This window comes from Lampetra fluviatilis, chromosome 8 (genome assembly GCF_964198595.1).
Source record: "Lampetra fluviatilis chromosome 8, kcLamFluv1.1, whole genome shotgun sequence".
NCBI lineage: Eukaryota > Metazoa > Chordata > Hyperoartia > Petromyzontiformes > Petromyzontidae > Lampetra > Lampetra fluviatilis.
Genome location: NC_136282.1, coordinates 13,945,784 through 13,966,128, shown reverse-complemented (window position 1 = coordinate 13,966,128; position 20,345 = coordinate 13,945,784). Strand labels below are relative to the sequence as shown.

The 20,345-nt window shown below is 52.0% G+C and overlaps 1 protein-coding gene across 1 annotated transcript in view; it reads left to right on the top strand.

Annotated features, from left to right (window-relative positions):
- CREB3L1 (cAMP responsive element binding protein 3 like 1) overlaps nt 1–20,345 on the top strand; it is a 58,869-nt gene that overhangs the window by 25,986 nt on the left and 12,538 nt on the right. The window contains exons 2-7 of the mRNA XM_078859223.1: nt 3,297–3,489; nt 12,657–13,069; nt 13,649–13,733; nt 16,934–17,118; nt 18,115–18,264; nt 19,245–19,303. Coding sequence (XP_078715349.1) covers nt 3,297–3,489; nt 12,657–13,069; nt 13,649–13,733; nt 16,934–17,118; nt 18,115–18,264; nt 19,245–19,303 — 1,085 coding nt within the window. The remainder of the gene's footprint in view (nt 1–3,296; nt 3,490–12,656; nt 13,070–13,648; nt 13,734–16,933; nt 17,119–18,114; nt 18,265–19,244; nt 19,304–20,345) is intronic.

Here is a 20,345-nt window from a genome sequence, read left to right as displayed (position 1 = left end):
ATTTTTATTATTATTTTATTATTTCCCTTCTACGTGACTTTATCGAAAGAACCAAAAAGATTAATCCCTGCAGTCACGAAAGCTTTAAATCGAAATTTAACGCAGAATGCATCAAGACGTGTCCATGCCAATTGTCGATAGTCGGGCGGCAGCGGTGGTAATGGCAGCGGCGGCGGTGGTGGTGGCGACGCTGCTGCACGTTGCTGCCTGAGATGCAGCACAGTGGAGGCAGCAGCAGCAGCAGCAGCAGCGAGGGTTGCTGGATCACCGCACAGATGATGTTGCTGTGAAACTCCCTTCAGTTGGGGGTGGCCTTGGTGGGGGAGCCGTACCCTGGCTCGCCAGGAGAAGGCGGTACGGCAAATGCGGACTCCACCTGTGATGGAGCAGGATAGAATATTGCCCCCTCGCACACATGGATTTTCTTCGGGTATTGTAGTTTCCTTCCACATGTCAGCACCCATTCATCGGCCGCTAACACCTTAATATATAGAGGTTTGCAGAACTCGGGCGATTGTTGGCATGGCTGTTGCCTTTCCCGCTTGTCTGTGGCTCCTCCTGGCGCCTCTGAGTCTTCCTCTCTCATTGAGAGCGAGGACCGACTACTGTGCTGTGAAGAAGGGACATTGACTAAAACGTCACCTATTATATTTATTTTTATTTTAGGGCCACAGTCTTATTGGCAAGTGTGCTGAGTTTTTTGGTATTATAGAATCGATTGCAGCAAGATTGAGAGAATCACTTATGAATTATTCGTGCAGAGTTATATGAATTGAGTCAACGAGACTGTAGAAACTGGAAAAAAAGCTCATGAGATATCATTTATATCGATCCGCTGCTTTATGAATGCTTCCCGCAGCTCTACTCGTCATGGTGATAACACGACCATGCTTCGCCGTTGCCGGTCAGCGTGGGTCGGTAAAAGCACTGCGTCACCGCTCCCATCGGAGAAACGGTATGAGGTGGGGGAAAAAAAAATGTAACAAAATATGTAACAAAAAATGTACCCCGTCGATCCTTCAATCGTTGAATCGAATCACGATCCCTGAATGGCGCCAATTCATGGAATCCCCCGATGGCGGTGATGTTTGGCGACGGGCGGCGACGGGCGGCGGGGGTGAATCGATGCACACCGAGCGCGCACCAAACCCTCGGCGCGTCTCGCCCGTGTCCGCGGGCCGGTGGGTAACGACGGGGAGAAGGCTCCCTCGGGCATACGTCAGTGATGCTCGCCATCCATTCGGAATATCCCAGTTGTGGCAGAGGGGGGGATGGCAAATACTGCTGCTGCTGGTGCAGCAGCGACGACAGCGTTGGCGGCTGTGGAGGGATGCGGGGGGAGCATCAGGGGGTGGGTGGAGAGAGAATTCCTGACGTAATTGCTCCTTTCTTTGCTCGCGAAGCCGGTCGCGCATAACTGGGGGGCCCGGTCAATATATTTCAAGAAATTGCAGTAAACCGACTGAATGTTTTGCTCTTTAATAAGTGCCCTCTATTGAGAAAGTCCTACGACTTCTGTGGAAAGTCAGATAATAAACGGCCAATAGGTGGGGTGGGGGACTGGGGTTGGGGTGGCGGGGGTGCTGGATTGGCCGTGCGTGTGAGAGCGCGTGCCTGGACAGCACGGTGCAATGAAATAGAAATGGGCACTGTGGACGATGGTGCTCAGTGTGGAGGCTTCACGGGCAGGCGGTTCGATCCGCGTGGTGCCCAGCAAATGGCAGCGTTGTGAACGTGAGCTGGCAAGGTGTGTATGTGGAGAGTGTTGGTGCAGCGGTTAGCACACTGCGGTTAGGAACAGAGCGACCCCAGTTTGATTCCCGCTCATGACCACCAACACCAGTGACGATTATCTGGGCCTCCCTATGTTGATTCCGCCTCGAATGATTACCTGGCGCGTTGTGTAAACAACGGCACTCACCACGTCGTGTGCCGTGCCGGCCATCGTAGGCGCTCGCTTAACAGCACTTGCCCCAACAGTTTGTGAAGAATATGTAGGGGATCCTTGTCTTTTGTGGTGTGTGCGTGCGCGCATGCGAGGTGGCGTGGGTTGCGCGCTGCACTACAAACCCAGAGGCTTGCGTTTGTGTCCCGGACACGGCCAACATCAATGGAAAGTGGTTTTCAGAACTTGGCCTGAAATGAGTACTCGGTGTGGCTGGGGGGGCGGTCTTCCTCCAGCAGTAGATCGATTGTAGCCGACGGCGATGATGGTGCGATTTGCAAATACTGTACCAGTAACCGGAGGCCTAAATGCTAATTACACCCATCTCCTTACCGGTTGATTTACGACGGGGGTACCGATTTTACCGTGTACCACATTTACGACATTCATATAATGCCACTGGTGGATTGATTTTACGACGCAGAAACGTGACTTGTACGACGCGTCCTCCCGACGCGACTCCGAACGTGTTCGAACAGAGTCGGTCTAGTTTGGTTGTCCGCCTCGTGATGCCGGTTGTAATTGGTGGCGAAACGTCGTACTCAGATTGTAAATGTTGTAGATTTGCTCTCCAACACACCGGTGTGTTGTACTAGTAACGAATTGGCATTGTTTTGTTTACGTAACAAACCTTAATAATTGGCTGTGTCGGGTGGTGGCGGGTTTAACGACACATTTATATTTACGCTATCTAACCCCCCACAAAAAAAAACTTATATTATCGGTCTGGTTTTTCCAACGTGACTTGGCTGAATTGAAGTGGAGGAGCTTTCGTTGTTCTCAAGTGTCCTTTGTGGATTTTTATCTCGTGAAACCCCGTTGAAATACGGCCGAGAAAAGGGAAAAGCGCGTCGGTGAGTGACGTTTCTCACTGTTTCTGCTGTCTGTGGGGAAAAAAGTGGGTCCGGTTTCAATGACGATGACGACGACGGGTTTCCGGGAATGCGTCGTCGTAAGAGCGGGGACCACCTGTAACGTGCCTTTGTGTGCACCAGCTGTGCCCACTCTGACCCGGTTTCACCGCTGTATGTAAACTAAACTATGAAACACATTTTTATTTTATTTTACCAAGTAATGCCTACTGAGCTATACAGCTCTTTCTCATAAGTGACCTGGCCACAAATTATATCAACGAAGTGGTTTATCATCACGTGGACATTAATAGCATGTTGATTCTAAATGTGGAGGGGAAAAACCGGAGGACCGGGAAAAGTCCATGCCACCATGGGGAGAGAGACATGCAAACTGCAAATATACACGTTTCAGGGTTGGAATTGAACCCACGACCTCCTGCATACCAGGCGAGGGAATTAACACCTCGCCACCACCCACCCCGTTTCCCCTCCACCAGCACCTGTCGGAGAATCTGGAGGAGTTCTCCCAGGACCTCTTCAACACACTGTTCGAGGACCCTCTGCTGGTGGACAAGAGCATTCTGATGGAGGTGGACCTCACCCCGGCTCAACCTCACATCCAGGCAGAGCACAGCTACTCTACCCCGCAGTCTCCGCTCGCTCCGCTCAAGCTCGACGACTTTGACCAGGGTGAGTCGATCGGGCTGGGAGGGAGCCTCCATCCCCCCCCCCCCCCCCCCTTGCTCGCCACTGACAATAGCCGCGGCTGGGAATTGGAACTCGGGCGGCAGGGTTCAGAGTTGCGGCGCATCAACCGCCGTGCCACTGCTCGCTGCAGCGCCAACTGCGAGGGTAGCCGCGATAATATCGAGAGGACTATATAAATCTCCAGGAGCTTTCCCGTGGTCCTTGCAAGCCTGCAGATTCACTCCCCGACTCTCTCGGCTGGTTTTGGCCACAAGATATTACTGCTTGGGACCCGGCCCAGGGAATGCTGAGCCAGAGTTCATGGAGTGCCCAGAGTAGCGGCTGCCATGTGGCTCTTTCCTGGAACCTTGTGAGCTTATAAAGTAAGCAAATTCCTCATAATAAGGTTACACTGTCATTTTTATCTCCTACCATAGCAAAAATGCAGATTCAATAATATGATATGAATTTTAATAAAATAGAATAAGGTAAGAATCGAATAACTTTTTAGCAGCCCCGTGTCAGGCCACTGCTAGAAAAAAGTCTCACCGTGCCGGGTCAGCCATGGGTGGTGGTGTGAACATATTTCGCCACTCTGGCTCAGTGCTGGTTGTCGAGGGCAGGATGGGGTAGGCCTAGGACCGGTTCGGATAATCGGCCGTCACCGATGTTAGCTTTGGCCAGGAATTCAACTCGGTTCACTGGGTTCATAGCGCGGCAGGCTCGGCACTTGAACACTCCTAAACTAACAACACTGGAAGTTAATTGCATTTCAAAACGAGGCTATAGTTTTATCCTTTGCAGTGAAATATTTAGTCGATGTAAGCGAGAGAAACTAAAAGCCCCCCAAATTAAATCGTGAGCTAAGTCTTTCCGAGCTGGCGATAATGCGATGGAAAATAACTATCTGTGCGGCTTTTTTCGAGTGAAGCAAGCGGAATGTTGGCTTCTAATCCTGCCCACATGTAGGCCTGGCTCTGAGCAAATAATTTTATGCTTGGTGGGATTTCAGTTTCAGAAAGCTTTGATTGGGGATCTCATTATTCTTGGCACGCGGGCACGTTGTCGGTGTCGGCTTCAATTGTGCAGGCGTCGTTTGGCCTCTGCTCCACACGTGCGAGCTCTCGGTTGAACGCTTTTAAAGGAACCGGTTTGAATTCGGCGTTTTTGCTTTTGGCGAGAGACGAGAAGAGATGAAGATACCCCCCCCGTATGGAATCAACACAGATCAACACAAAAACTAACACTTGTTTTGTTTCTGCAGTGTAATTCCAAATAATTTTATCACACATCTCATGTGTATGCTATTTATAATATTAGTGGACTGTGTGTGTGTGTGCCAGTATTGGGCCAGTCGTGTGCAAGGAGTCCTACTTAGGAGACTTTTTTTGTAAATGGGCATGCACACACACACAAAAGACAAAGATCCCCCTTGGAGCCTTAACATACTTTTGGGGCAAGTGCTGTTAGCGAGTACATATGAAAGGCGGCACGACATACGAGGGGGGAGACCCACACGCACCCGCTAATTCTATTCTACATTCAAATACATATTTAAATACTGCCCAAATCACGTTCATTCAAATAAGTGCGCAATGCCAATTATTTGCACAGGTAAGCCTGGCTGAGTCTCAAGACTCTTTTTTTGTTAAAAGGAGGAATCCAGATACATTGGGATGCCTGGCCAATTCTGTGCATATTTATAATACGAGGGGGCTCCCTCCCCTTACCCCATGGGCACATAGCCTCGGCTTGTTGTCCACGGAACAACTGTATCATCCCTTTCCCCTATAGTCTGGGCTTTGTAATTGGCTCTTGTTCAATAAAATAAAAAATAAAAAAATTTTAAGTGAAGGGCTGACGCTTAACACCACCTCATCGCGTTGGCACACCGATTCATTGCAACTCCTTCAAGCAAATCATTTAATGGCAATTCAAACGATTCATCACCATTGGCGTCGCCGCCATCATTATCATCGTTATCTCTGTAAGAAATGCCGCCGCGTATGTGTAAAAAAAATATATATATATAATCTGAAAGTCGTGGTGCTGATAATTTAGTGGATAATAATTGAGAGGAGACGCCGCTGCCGCCGCTGCCACTGAACCGGCGCGGCACAGACACAGTGCTGCAAAACCCGAGCTCCCCCCGCCGATAGCTCTCCGTCGCCACGCTCGGCGAACTCCACCGAAATTGTGCCGCCGCTGTGGCCGGCTCGGAGCGAGCGAGCTCCGTCGCAGCCCCGCACGGCCAAGCTCCCTGCCCCGTGCAGCACGCGCGTTTGCTGGAGGTCCGGGGCATTTTGCATCACCGCCGCTCAACCTGCACCATATTCTTCGGTGTGAATACAATGTCCCGCGTGTGCGGGTCACACCCATTGCTCTTTTAAAAGGCCTCCGCCGTGCCCTTTGTTTGTTAACGCCTGTTCAGGCGTGACGGGCCCGGGTGCGGTTCTCGTTTTCATTTTTTTTTCGTTATCGAAAAAGACAAAGCGTCGGCTACGCGGGGGCGTACCTGCGTGTCTTTACACAGCCTGCACGTTTTCGTGTTTTCATTTTTTGCCTCATGGGAGGTTCACGGTTTGGTGGGCGCTGTCTTTGCATAACCGGATTTGCGTTTGAAAGAATCTCCCAGGAAGGACGCCGCACCTGGCGAGAGCGAGTGAGCTCATGCCGCGGCTCGGTAACCGCGAGAGCGACGTAGAATGCCGGGACCGCTCAGACCCGGGTGGATGGGGGTGGTGTTGGTGCGGACATACAGCGGTGACGCCGGTCAGAGTGCGCACAGCTTGTGCACACGAACACAAAAGTCGCTCACAAACTCTTTAACTCGCTTATTTGCACCATCGCGAACCGCCACCCCACGACCTGTTGTTGCCGTGCTGACGGGCGGCCGCATCCGGAATGATCTCATCAGCTCGCCTGGCTGCGCACCGAGCCGTCCGCTTCCTGCTCCGTGCCCTCATTTCGGCGATCAGATTTCACGGCGGCGCAGCGCGGCTCTCGTCGGTCAAATCCAAGAGCGAGCGAACGAGCGACCGGTGGAAGGCCGTCGGTCCCAACACGGTCAGCTCCAGGCGTTGTTGGAGCGCTGGGGCCACCACCGCTGGCATCCTGGGCTTTTATTTCGAGTTTCAAACACCAGCAATTGGATTGTCTCAGCCTGGTTTGCCTCTGGCTTTACAACAAAAAAACATAGATCTAAAAGTTAACTTTTGTCACTTAATATGGCTTTACGTATTCCAGCACTAAGAATTAAAAAAATGGTTTTACTGCCATGCGACAAAATAGTTTTTCTTTGCAGCAGCGGTGTGCGTGGGAAAGTGCTTCCTCCACAAGTCGCTTGAAGCAACCCCACGTGTGGTTATGCGATTCCACTTTCTGCCCCCTGTGTTTTCTAGCACACAGCGCACCGGCTGATGCGCTGTTCTCCGCAGGTCCCATACGGACTCTGTCTCTTGACTTGACACTCATCAAAGCAAATTATCCGGTGATGCTGCTGATGTTGCTGCGTTGACAGTGGTGCAAAAACAAAGCTCAAGACAATAATCAATGACGCGGTGGCCTTGAAATCAAATATTTATAAGCGGCGATGTGTCCTGAAATGGCCCTTCTTCTCCTTCATATGCTCCTTCCTTTTTCTCCTTCCTTCTTCTTCACACGTGAATAGAGAGACAGAGTTTATGACAAGAATTGGGGGGATTGGACTTTACATGATAGCGACGGCTCATTCCTGAATACGATTGGAGACGGCGTATCAATCTACGTGGCTTTGCCGAAAGAACCAATCATATGAATATAAAAAAACAAAAACCTCAACAATTATCTGACACTCGTCGCAAAAAATGCAACCTGGTATCGCAAACCCTCCCGTCCCCCGTGGCAGCCCCCGCGGTGGCCTGCGCACGCAGCACCTTCGTAAAAGTACTCGCTGTTCGACCCCGACAGCCTCGGGTCCAACAGTCGCGTGAGATTGCCGCCCTTTAAACGTGCGCACGACGCGACTGCCCCCCCCCTCCCACCCCACCGGCGACGATCGGACGACGCTTTACGATTCTGCCTCCGCGAGGAATTGTCAGCGTCTCGGGGGCAGGGTGCGGCCTCCACATCGTTTGATCACCGCTCCCGGGCAACTGCTCCGTCCAGCGCCGACGCGCCCAGCCTCTCGCGTTTCCTCGACGGCCGGCAGGGGGTGGGGGTGTTGTGGTCCGCCGTCCCTGACGGCCGCATGCTCTCTAATTGAAAATGCCCCTCTTATTACCCCGTGGCAATTTTGTTGTCAGTATGGGAACACGTGGCTTTTATGTGATTTTGTTCATCATCGGAATTCCGTCAGTGTTGTCGGTGATGTTCTAGCCACTGTTGGATGAAGCCCCCCCCTACTCACCGTGGCCCCATGAGCTGATGTCATGGCATCGTCTCTGCAGGGGACGTACTCTCCGTTGGCTTCTCCCTCCTTTGGTGGCCATTCCATCGCCAGTCTCGACCACCGATGTTGTTTCCCTCGCCTGTTATGCAGGAGGTCGTGGGTTCGATCCCGACCCTGACGATGCCTGAATATTTTGAGTTTACAGGTCTCTCTCCCCGTGGTCGTGTGTTTGTTCCTCCAAATTTAGAATCAACGTGCGTTCAAGAACATTTGACCTGATATAACTTTCCACATGATAAGCCACTTCGTCGAGCTATAATTATAGCTCGGTGGGCCTTACCTGGTAAAAATGAAAATAGCTTAGTTTTTAAATAGTTTAGTTTACTTACTCTTCGTGACAGTCAACACAATGTCTCTAATTTGCATTCGTTCAATGTTTTTTTTTTCTCTTTCGTTATCTCAATGTCGTGCCAACCACGCGTTCGGCTTTTTTTCTCATCCAGAGTCCACGTGCGTCATCACGGAATGACAAATCTCTCGCACGTCTGCGTGTTGCTCGGTTGGCGTGAGGGTTTGCGTCGGTGTGTGCGTGCAGCTTCCAGTTCTTGCTATCCCACCCCCACCCACCCACGATACAGCTCTCCGCGATTCACAACCGTCAGGTGCGTGCGGTGCGCAGCGGAAACATTTGCATGTGTAACGAAAACTAAAGATTGGTATTCTTATAAACGAGGCGCCGGCTACGAGAACTGAAGTTGAGAAACGTTGATGTCGGTCTCCGAACATGATGGGGGCCACGTGTTAGTAGCCACATGTTGCCCGTGGAGTCAGCATGTAGCTTTCCTGACAATTGCCCCAATCTCGAACGTGTTTCCCATCCTAGGAGCTGTTACTTAAAACCTCCTAATCACAATCCAGGCTTCATTAGTGTCCAAATAGCAACCGCGCTTGGCTGGAATCCCGTCGCCAACGAGACCGGATTCCTCGCATTCCTGACCGGACTGCTGCTCTGCTTCTGTCGATTTCGTTCGCTTGAACGACGAGCCGTGGTGGGTGTCTCCTAGCCCGAGGAGGGGCCTCGTGCGAAAAGCGACAGCATTGCTGGGACGCTCGACCAGAACACGTGCTGAGGCTGACTGTCCCTCCGTCCATCAGCGCCCCCCCCCCCCCCTTTGAACAGCCACATCCACTCCATTAGCAGCACCGCCGACACAGCGAGCGGCCTCGCCACTCTCCGAACATATTGTTTGGCGATACTGCTTTGGCAGTGGTGTACAGGCGCAAATAAACAAAAGTAAACTCGACACTTTCGTCAATAAAACCGTGGCCTTAAAGGGAAACATATATATATATAACAGGCGTACCTTATACTGGAGTTAGTAGCGCCTTACGCTAATATTCCCGACCACCAAGGCGGCCCTAGCGACGTTCATGCGTATATATGTCGAGTGAGAAATGAAGCCGTGTGCTAGAGACCTTTGGTTGGCATGAGGCCCAGAGCCTGGCGCACGCCAAACGGCGTGTCCAGGTGCGGCCTCCACTGAGCGAGCGCTTTCACGCGCCGCTCACGCCTCCTCGTTGCACGCGGCTCGCGCTCGCGCGCTCAGCCGCTCGCCCTCCACGCGGCGCCGAGAGACGCAAGCGCAGACAATGGGGCCTTTCACGCACAACCTGGGGGCAGCCAGGCTTCGAAAAAATAGTGTTTTTGACACTTTTTTTAATTATTAAAAATAAATTATTAAAAAAAATTACATTTTGACCGCGCCAGCGTGGGCTGCGCCGCTTCACGCGCCCCGGCCGCGCGCCGCCACCGCCCCCGCTCCTTGGGCCGGTGCCGTGGTCTTTAAGGAGAATGGTGGGTGACGTAAATAAACGTCGCTCACGTTTCGCGTTCGTGCACCCCCGGACGCTCGGCAGTTAAAGAGCAGGAAGGTTTTGGGGCGTTGGCCGCGTGGCTTTATTGAGTCGCTGCTCCGTGCGGAATGCGCCCGGTCTCGTCGGATCCCAGGAGGGGCCGAGCCTGGAGCCTGCATCGTGCACGACTGGCCGGGCCGTCGTAAGAAAACAAGTTTTGTTCTTTATTAAACAAGATTGTGGAGCTGCACTGCGTGGGCAGCAGAAGGCGGGTGCGGCAGAATCCATCGTTGCAGTGAATGTCTAAGCGCCCCGTCTCCACCGAGCCCTGCTGCTGACCAGCATGAGGCTACAGTCAAATCGTCCCCGTCCCCCCAACGACGTGTGCGGCGTGGCCGAGGCCTTCATCCCTGATCCAGCAGTGGATTGACCCGAAGGGCTGTTACGAGCGCGCGTATGTACCAGACTGCACGGGATGTCTCGCATTATATTGTTTATGGACGGCGAGAAAACGTGACGTGCGTCCGTGCCGCCGCTGCACACTTTGCTGCTGCAGCTGCGTGCGACGAGTGGCACAAAGGAGCGGCGTTGTCGCCGCGGAGGAAATGCTTCCCTCCCGAGGTGGTGGAGCTGTCTTCGTCGATGGAATGCGCTTTTTTTTTGCCTCTCGCCTAGGTGGGGAAATCGCCGGGAGCGCAAAGTGAGAATTTTGTGACAAGGCTGCAAAACCCCGACCTACCCTTGCAAACGCAGCTGTGTGTGGTGGGGGGCGGGCAACGGCGGGTTTGCCAACTCCTTTGAAAGCGAAAGGTTGGGGAAGTGAACCTCACGAGATGTTGCGAGATGTCGCGAGACAGACCTACCAGTGTTCGGAAACTGTCGCGAGGCCATCGATCAAGCACGATGCGAAGTACGTTGCTACGGGCTCCTTAATGCGCACCTGGAATCGTGTCGCCGGACACAATTTACCAGCTGTTAAACATCGTACACCAATACAGGATCCTTAATGCGCACCTGGAATCGCTCGTAAATCCGCACAATGCTGTCTGCGGTGAATAATAAACAAACAAAAAAGCCTCAACAAAATATAGCGTGGCCTTAAAGGGAAAGAATATACGGTATATGTAAACATTTTAGGAAATGGTTCTTCTTCATAGCATGTCGCGAGAGTGGCCGGAGAGACGGGAGTGGATAACGAGAGCTAGAGGCTGCACTCGTTTAATGGGGCCTGATGAGAATTACGTTAAAAAAAAAGTTGTTTTCATGACCGGTTTTTAAATCGGCAGCAAACAGTAGTTATTGAGTTTACCGAAGACAAGCGCTTCATACGTCACAAAAAGTATCGCCAAATAGACGCGTTCATCCTGAAAGTCAAATCATAAAATATCGACGGTCGCTATATTCGTTGGGAGGCACTGACTAAAAGTTGTCGTGAGGGAAAACCAAAAACAATCGTTAAAGTCTTGCAACAAAAACCGCTAAGTTGGCACCAGCGGAGCAGCAGGGGTGGATGGTGGAGGGACAGAGGGCAGCAGGGCGGGGGGGGAAGGGCAGAGGAGTTGGGCAGCGACGGGTGGCCAAACAAAGTCGGCGGGAGAGGGGGTGGGGTGTCACGTGAGCGGTGGGTGACAGGATCTGAGCGAGGGACAGGATCTGAGCGACTGCATGCGTTTGGCACCGAGTACACAGACCCCCCTTTCATATCGGCACTGTGCCCTCCTCCTGTTTGCACGGGGACGCAGACACCACACAGGGATGGGTCAGCGGTTGTGTGAAGTCGAGCCACGGATCTACAAGGCATGTCAAAATTTAAATAACAATAATCATTTGTAATAATGTTATTATATTGTTCATAATAGAGGGTTTGTTTTTTTGGGTTAGATCGCGTAAATATAAATGTGTCGTTAAACCCGCCACCACCCGACGCAGCCAATGAGTCAGGTTTGTCATGTGAACAAACCATGCCAATTATATGCTGCTATTATTATAACTATAATTATAGGTGATATCGATAGTTTTAGTGTGCCCAATAGTTTGAGTGTCGCGAGCCTTGTCCCTCGTTCCGCTCGGGGGCGGGGGGGGGTAAACTCTCGATGAGCATCAATGGAGATGATGACTACGACGATGATGATGGTGTTTCTCCGGCGGCGGTGCTCATGCTGGAGCGTGGATCGCGCTTGTGGGATTGGCGACGGTTTGTGTGCGCCCTGTTCTCCGTCGCGCGGAACGACTTGACGCGCTACATCTGTGAACGCAAGTCTCGCGAAGGAAAGAGTTTCGCCTCAATGGACCCCCCCCCCCCGCACGTCAAAAGACAACACGTATAAGGGGCGACGTTTCCGGCAATGGCCCGTCTTCATGGCACGCCGTATCGTATTGTTTAATCGCAGAAAAAACAAAACGAAAGACAGTGGAAATAAAAAAAGTTAAAAAAGGTTAAAAAAAGGTGGTGCAGGTGAGGTTGGAAACCCAAGAGGGTTTATATAGAAAGCCACAACAACAAAAAAAGAACTATGTATGTACAAAATTGATTGATCAATCAATTAAATAAAGCATACTAATTACAATTAAACATGTTAAACTCGGTGTTCAAAAAAACATGTTTGTTTTTGCGTGCGTATGTGTGTGAGAGTTAGGCTACATGGAGGAGACTGCTGCGTAGTTTTGCTCATCAGGTTAACCCGTAGTCTATGCTTGAAGTTATTGAAAGATGATGAGACATTGACATGTCAGAAAGGTGGATGAATAGAGAGAGCAGCTTTTGAACAAAATGCATTTCTATTGAGGCCCTCCGGTCAATGTGGTCTTGGTTATCATTTTGGTTGTGGTATTGGTTGAGGTAGTTGCCGGGGGGAGGAGGGGGGGGTGCGACTGGGATGCCCCGGGGTCTAACTTCTGACCGCGCGCTTGTTTGCTTGCTGTCACGCTGACGCCGTCGGCGGTGCAGACCTGGAGGACGGCGTGTGGGCCCTGGGAGCGGAGCACGCTCGCGCCGCCATCTTCAAGCCGGAGCCGCTGCTGCCGTCTGACAGCATCGAGTTCGACGCCCCCACCGCCACCGCCACCACCGCCGCCACCGCCGCCCTCCCGGACTTCACCGCCACCTCCGCCAGCACGCAGATGCTCGCCACGCCGGCGCTGCTCCCCCAAGCCGGGCAGTTCAACCAGAGCTGCAAGAATGTCGTCGGCGGCGGCAACAACAACAACAACAATGGCGGCGCGATGGCCGCCCAGCACATGAACGGCGGCGGCGGCGCGGTTCCTGGTGCCAGCGCGGGCTGCGGCGCTGGCCACGGCAACGGCGGCATCGGCAACAACGGCAACCGAATCGGATCGCCCATCCCCACCAACGTGACGCAGGTAGACGCGGGAGAGGCGATTCGACGGGGCACATGGTGCGAGCGAGTGGGCCCCTTGCTTGCCCTCGGTTGAGAAAAATAGCGGCTCGTTGTTTTTCGCGAGAGGAGCGCGGCGAATGTTCGTCCCGTTGGGGAAGGGGGGGGGGGGGGCGGCTTCGTCCGCTGCAGCTTTGCTGTTAGAAATGTAGCGAATAGATTTGCTGTTTTATTTTGTTATTTTTTTATGTCGTGGAGTTGTGGAAAATGTCGATGAGTGTTGGAGGATGAGAGAAGTTTTGACCGATATCTCTTGCTCAACATTTTCGGTGCCCTTATCCTAAATGCTCCCCTGTGCCAGGCTCAAAGAAAATTATAAATTTTAATCCTAGCCGTGTTGATGACGGTATTAATTACCATGAAAGTGTTGTTGTTGATTATGATAATGCCAATGGTGAAGATGTTGGTTATATCTATAATGATGATGACGACAATGATGATGATGATGATGACAACGACATCAATGATGATATTGACGATCACGACAATGAAGATCGGCCGATGATGATGGTGGTGATGACAGAAGCATGTTGCATTGTTTCAGATCAAGCCGTGCCCACCCAAAGTGTTGCCAAAGATCAAGATTGAGCCAAATGACGTGGAGCAGTTCCTCAGCGCCAGTGCAGCAGGTGAGGGGCGCCACGGTGGTGAGATGTTAACTACCTCACCTGGTATGCAGGTCGTAGGTTTGACCCAGACTCTAATGCTTGTATATTAGGAGTTGTCTCGGGATCCTCCGGTTTTTCTCTCCACATTTCGAAATGTGCGCTTAGGGCATTTGGCTACTAGAAGTTTCCACGTGAAAAGCCACTTTGTTAAATTTCGATTTAAAGCTTTCGTGACTGCAGGGATTCATCTGCTTGGTTCTTTCGGTAAAGTCACGTAGAAGGGAAATAATAAAGTAAAAATATTTTATTATGTTTTATTTTTATTATTTTATTATTTCCCTTCTACGTGACTTTACCGAAAGAACCAAGAAGATGAGCCACTTTGTTATCATTTGTGGCCAGGTCACTTCTGAAAAAGAACTACATAGCTCAGTGGGGCCTTTGCTGGTAAAATATATTTAGTTTTTCAATTCTCTCCTGATGCCACACATCGAGAATGTTGTTTGGCATGAATTGCGGATGCTCTCACCTCTTGCCAGATGTCTGACTGGCGTGGAAGAGTAGACCAACATCCTCTATAGAGGGGGGGGGTCTCTTGTTGGAGACCCTTTCACGAGCAGTGGCATGAGCACGCAATTGCAGGGCTGTACCTTTACATTTCATGTTATTATTATTATGCATTTCCTAATTTTTATTCCCTTCCTATGAGTGATGCTGTAGCTATCGCCACTCAGCTCTCAGGCTCTGAGGAATCGACAATTAGCCAGAGTGGGCTCAGGGGGGACAAGTTAATCCACCTCATTATTCCCACTCGCGTGCGCATGCGCACACACGAGCACGCACACACACACACACACGCGCGTGTATAATCCATAGCAGGTAGAACAATGTTCCGTGTGATATGGCGAGGTGCTCTGATCCGAAGAGGAATGCTCGCGTGTGCACGTTCGCCAGCGTCGCTGGGTTCCGCTGCGCGCCCCCGGGGCTGTTTTGTGACGAGCGAGCGGCCCACGCACGTTTCCATAGAGACACAGGCCCAATGCCTGGCTCGCTCATTCCGCCCGCGCGCTTCTAATTGAGCCGGGCTCCGGCTACAATGGCTTTTATCGCCTTTTTGCCGTCGCCACAGAGAAATTCTGTAATTCTCGAGGAGAAAAAAAACAAAGCAACCCCTACATTTCTTGATTATGGTTAAGTGTGTGTGTGTGGTGTTTGTTTTGGACTTTGGCTTCCAAAATGGCTTTGTGACAAGAGGACAATAACGCGTGAGAGTGTGCGTGTGTTTTGGCGGCGGTTAATTTGTGCTAATGCAATTCGTGAGGAAAATATTGTCAACAAAGTGTTGTTTTTATTTTTTGCAACGTTAATCGAGCGGCGATGGCAGTGGCTACACAACCACCCACGCCAAAGACCGAAGCGTGACTGGCTGCGACGAGACAGAATTACTGCAGCTAGCTAGTCTGAATGAACACGCAGTCGAAGACGAATTACGAGAATTATTAAAGGCTGCCTCGCACCGAGGAAAAGCAATGGGGTGGGGGGGGGGGAGAGAAATTGCCCGCCCCCTCGAACTGACATTTAATGAGGAAGGTCAAGCCAGATTTTTTAAAGATATTTTTTCATGAAAGTATTTTACCTGGAGAGCTCCCGCGAGAGTGTCCCTTCCCAGGGGGGGTGGGGGGGGGCATTCGTTGACGAGATGGGGAGAGGAGTGACGAAATTAAATCGGCAAACTGAGACTTGGGTAAACTTCCACATGACGTCTTCGGCTGGCTCCGTGGTTTTTAACCTTTACAGCAGCCTGCGAACTCGAAAAGGGCATCTCGCACCTCCAGGGGGTGTGTGCACCCCAGGTCAAGAACCACTGGACTAGCCTGATACAGAAAAAAAAATACGGACTAATTGTAATTGGTTGTACCATAGCGTGGCATTAAAAAAAAAATTCCCCCATGTCTTACGATGACACTATGCTGTTCTTACAGCATCAACGCATGGACCTTCTCACTGGCAAAGTAAAGCGGATGTCGAGTGAAACGTGCCGCGTAGCGATCCATCGCGGTTGACGTGAGATGTGTCCGAGTGGCCACAGCAGTGCAGTTGAACATTTAAATCACGGACGCATCGCACGCACAGTGTCCAGTTCATTGGGGTGATGTTGCGTGCTAACCTGCTGCATGTGATGCGAGTGTTGGCGGGCAAATTGAATCCTCATCATTATAGACGCACGATGGAGTTGAAATAAAATCATTTGTCCTTAAAATGTGGGCACCATCTGAAAGGAATGTTTTTTATTTTACTGCTCTGCAGACTTCCTCCGTTGTGCTGCGCTGCCCTTTTGGGGTCGTGCCGCGCGTCCTTCAGGCGATTCGCTCCATCTCAATTATTTTCAGCTCCTGAAGAAGCTCCCAGCGCATGGAGCGAAACGTCGGGACACCCCTAGCTCTCCGTTGCGTTTGTGGGTTGCGCCACGTGTCGTTCGGCACGACGGGGAAAATCCTAAGGACATCGTGCCGAACAACCCGAAAATGCAGCTCAGAGCTGCGTGTTTTTTTTTAATTATAAAAATCTACTAAAGATGGTGTGCACGCGCGCCCACGTGTACACGCGCCCACATGTATACGCGCCCACGTGTACACGCGCCCACGTGTACACGCGCCCACGTGTACACGGGCCCACGTGTACACGCGCCCACGTGTACACGGGCCCACGTGTACACGCGCCCACGTGTACACGCGCCCACGTGTACACGCGCCCACGTGTACACGCGCCCACGTGTACACGCGCCCACGTGTACACGCGCCCACGTGTACACCCGCCCACGTGTACACCCGCCCACGTGTACACCCGCCCACGTGTACACGCGCCCACGTGTACACGGGCCCACGTGTACACGCGCCCACGTGTACACCCGCCCACGTGTACACGCGCCCACGTGTACACGCGCCCACGTGTACACGCGCCCACGTGTACACGCGCCCACGTGTACACGCGCCCACGTGTACACGCGCCCACGTGTACACCCGCCCACGTGTACACGCGCCCACGTGTACACGCGCCCACGTGTACACGCGCCCACGTGTACACGCGCCCACGTGTACACGCGCCCACGCGCGTCGGTGTAATCGCACACACGCGTGCCGCTCGTCAAAATTCCGTGCGTGTGCCTTCTTCTCACCCTCCCTCACCCCACACTCCGTGCCATCCCCCCCCCCCCCCAACAGCGCTGGACAGGGTTCACCTCCCGCCCACGCCCCCCAGCAGCCACGGCAGCGACAGCGAGGGCTCGCTGAGCCCCCGCTCGCTGCCCCCGTCCAGCCCCGTGCGGGGGGGACAGCCGGGACTGAAGGTGCCGGCACGGGGTCCCTCCTCGGCCCTCTCCAACACGACGCTGCTCACCGCTCCCCACGTTAGTGCCGCCGCGAGCACCGCGATGATACATGGGGGGGGGGGGGGGGGGCGCGGTGTAACTAGCGATCTGTTTTAGTCTGGGACGGGAGTTATTTTGGCGCCAGGCCGCATCCATCTCTCGGCTCATTCTGCCCTCGTAGGGAACACATTGGTCAATGGCGTTGTGTGGCCTCAAGAGAAAAAAAATATAATAGGTGACGTTTCAGGCAATGATCCTTCTTTATACCACGTACACAAATTAAATGTGCTGTGAAGAAAGGGCCATTACCCAAAACGTTAAGTGTGGCTACTCCTACCTCTTGCAAGACATCTGTCCAGCATGGAAGAGCAGGCCAAGTACCTAGTGAGCAGTTAATTACGTGTCCATCGGCCGATGGGTTTGGCCATATTTAGTCATCATTCCATGATCAATCCACTGCTGGACAAGGCCATCAGTTATTTGGTAGTTAAAGCCCTCCTTGTCATTATGCGCGTTTATTATCAGTCGCGTGCCGAAATTAAACTCGTTTTGGAAACTGCGACTTTACAAATCTTGTATATATAAGTTCGTTCGTTCATTCGTTCATTTTCTCAGTCTGCTTTTCCTGCAGCGGCCATAGATTTCAGTTGTGCAAGTATATTTTTTATATCCCGTTTAAAACCGGTACTGAAATAACAACGGAGAGTTTGGCATCGGCCATCGGTGGTGGCGAAACAGTCGAGGGAAGGAACTGAATCTACGGGGGGGGGGGGGGGGGGGGATGACGAGAGGGGGGGAGGGTGATGGGGGGGGGGGTGACGGGGGGGCAGCAGAGTGGCGAGGGGGGGTGAGCGGTGGGGGTCACTGGCAAAAAACTACAACAGCCTTGGAGGAGGCCCCCCCCCCCACTCAAACTTGGTCCGGCCTTGACAGAGTGGCACTGACACGTACCGTTGTACGTACGCACGTTGAACTCCCTCCCGCACCGTGTCACGTAGCCTGCCCCGCGCTAATCGGGGGTGCGACCGTTTGCAGAAGCTGCAGGGAGCGGCGGGTCCGCTGATGCTGACGGAGGAGGAGAAGAGGACCCTGATCACGGAGGGGTACCCCGTCCCCACCAAGCTGCCCCTCACCAAGGCCGAGGAGAAGGCCCTCAAGAAAATCAGACGGAAAATCAAAAACAAGGTTGCTCGCCCACGCACGCTGCCACCGCTCGCCGCTTGTTGCTAGTTGCTTGTTGCTCGCCGCTTGTTGCTAATTTCTTGTTGCTCGCCACTTGTTGCTTGCCGCCGCTCCACCGCGGTGAAAGCGTTTGCTTTTGCGGAGGGCCGTGTGCCGCCGTCACTTTTCCAACTTTTACCGAATTAAAGAAATCGGCCCAAATTTTGTTTTGAAATAGCCTCATCCGCCTCCCTTACTTGGCAGACTAAGGCCCCATTCGCAGGAGGGTCCTGCACTCGCCTTGCGCCACGCAGGGACAGCTGCCACCAAGGGTGGGGAGAAGGGGGGGGGGGTCCCTTGGCTAAACTGCAGCAGGGAAGTACAGATTCTCTCACCCTTTTTGAAAGGGAGAAAGGCATGAAGTTGGTCACTGTGTATCTTGGCCGTTTTGTCACAGCCATGGGTCTTGAACTGTTTGTTTATATTTTTGCAGCGGCCATAGATTTCGATTATAAAATGAGTCATCGAGTAAATGTTCAACAATATAGCCTGTTGGACTGCTCTTAAGGCGCCTTGATTGATGCACCAGCTCCCCACTTTTTTTCGTTACATTTTGTGATGTTATTTATTTATGAACGTTGTGGTTCTATTTTTGTTTTGCCATCGCGTGCCAAGGTATGCACATTTGACTTTGCGCAGAGTTTGACCGATCCAGGTTTATATTTCTCATTCCCGCTTAGTGTTTCGGTTCGTTCAGCATGATCGTCCGACAGTCTCCCTCCGCGTGCTGGGAGCTTCTTCAGGACCTGTTTATATTCGGGTTCGGTGCCTGGAGAAGCCCCCAGCAGATGGAGCGAAACGTCAGAATGCCCGCTACCCTAAATGAACCCACGCGCGCAGTACATCCCGAACGTGCTCCGGAGAGCCGTACAACGACAGCTGCGAAAACGAACGTTGACCGTCTTAATACCGCTTTATTTTTTTGTCATGTTTGCGCCCTTCAGATTTCAGCACAAGAAAGCCGAAGGAAAAAGAAAGAGTACGTGGAGTGTTTAGAGAAAAAGTGAGTGCGTCCATTCGTCACATTTTTCGGACAAGGCCGTTGCACTACAGTGACTGGAATCGACGTGGGGATGGCTTTGGAGAAAAAAAACACATTTTTATTTTCCTTGAGTCTTTCGGTGAAGGCACGTAGATAGGTTCAAAGAAAATAACAAAAAACTACGACGTTTCGATCGCAACACAAGCGGTGACTTTACCGAAAGAATATGAATTCCTGCAGTCATGAAAGCTTTACGTCAACATTTAAATACATTTTATTTTATTTTCCCAGGTAAAGCCCTCTGAGCTACACAGATCGTTTTCAGAGGCTACCTGGCCACAAATGATAGCTCAACGAAGTGGCTTATCATCGTGTGGAAATGTATAACAGAACAGCCAAATAATCTAAACGTGTGATGTTAATTTTCAATGTTGAGGGAAAAACCAGAGGACCCGGAGAAAAATCTACGGCCTTCCCCATACCAGGGCGAGGGAGATACCATTTCTCCACTGAAGCACTTAATCAGATAAGATCAGAATATTTATAATGGAGGAATCTGATGAGCTATGAAGCTCTTTTTCACAGATGTCCAGTAATTGTAGCAGTGATAGATCATGGCCTACGGTGATGATGACGATGATTTTAAACAAACCGCCAAAGCTTGTGAGTAATTGTGGGCGACCGTGTCCAGTTGAGGGGCCCCCACCAGCAGCTGGCCTCCGCCATGAGACATTCACCTCCCATCATTGCCCCCTCCCTCGTCCCGGACCCACCCCCCGCACCCCCTCCTCCCCAGCCCCATCCCCTCTCGCTGTGACGCGCGCGCTATCTCTCTGCCGGCTCCGCTAATGGAAAAACAGATCCGGGCTCGCAGTGGAAAGAGCGCGCGTGCGCACGCGTGTGCCACGTTACCCTGAGCTTCTAAGCATATTTAAATACCGCGGCGGCGGCGGCAGCGAGATTGTGGGAAATGTGGCCCGGTCGGCAGATTTGGGAAACGCTAACTCGCAGGTCAGGTTTTGTGTACCCGAGGGCTTTTTCCCATAAGTGACCCAATGCTAAT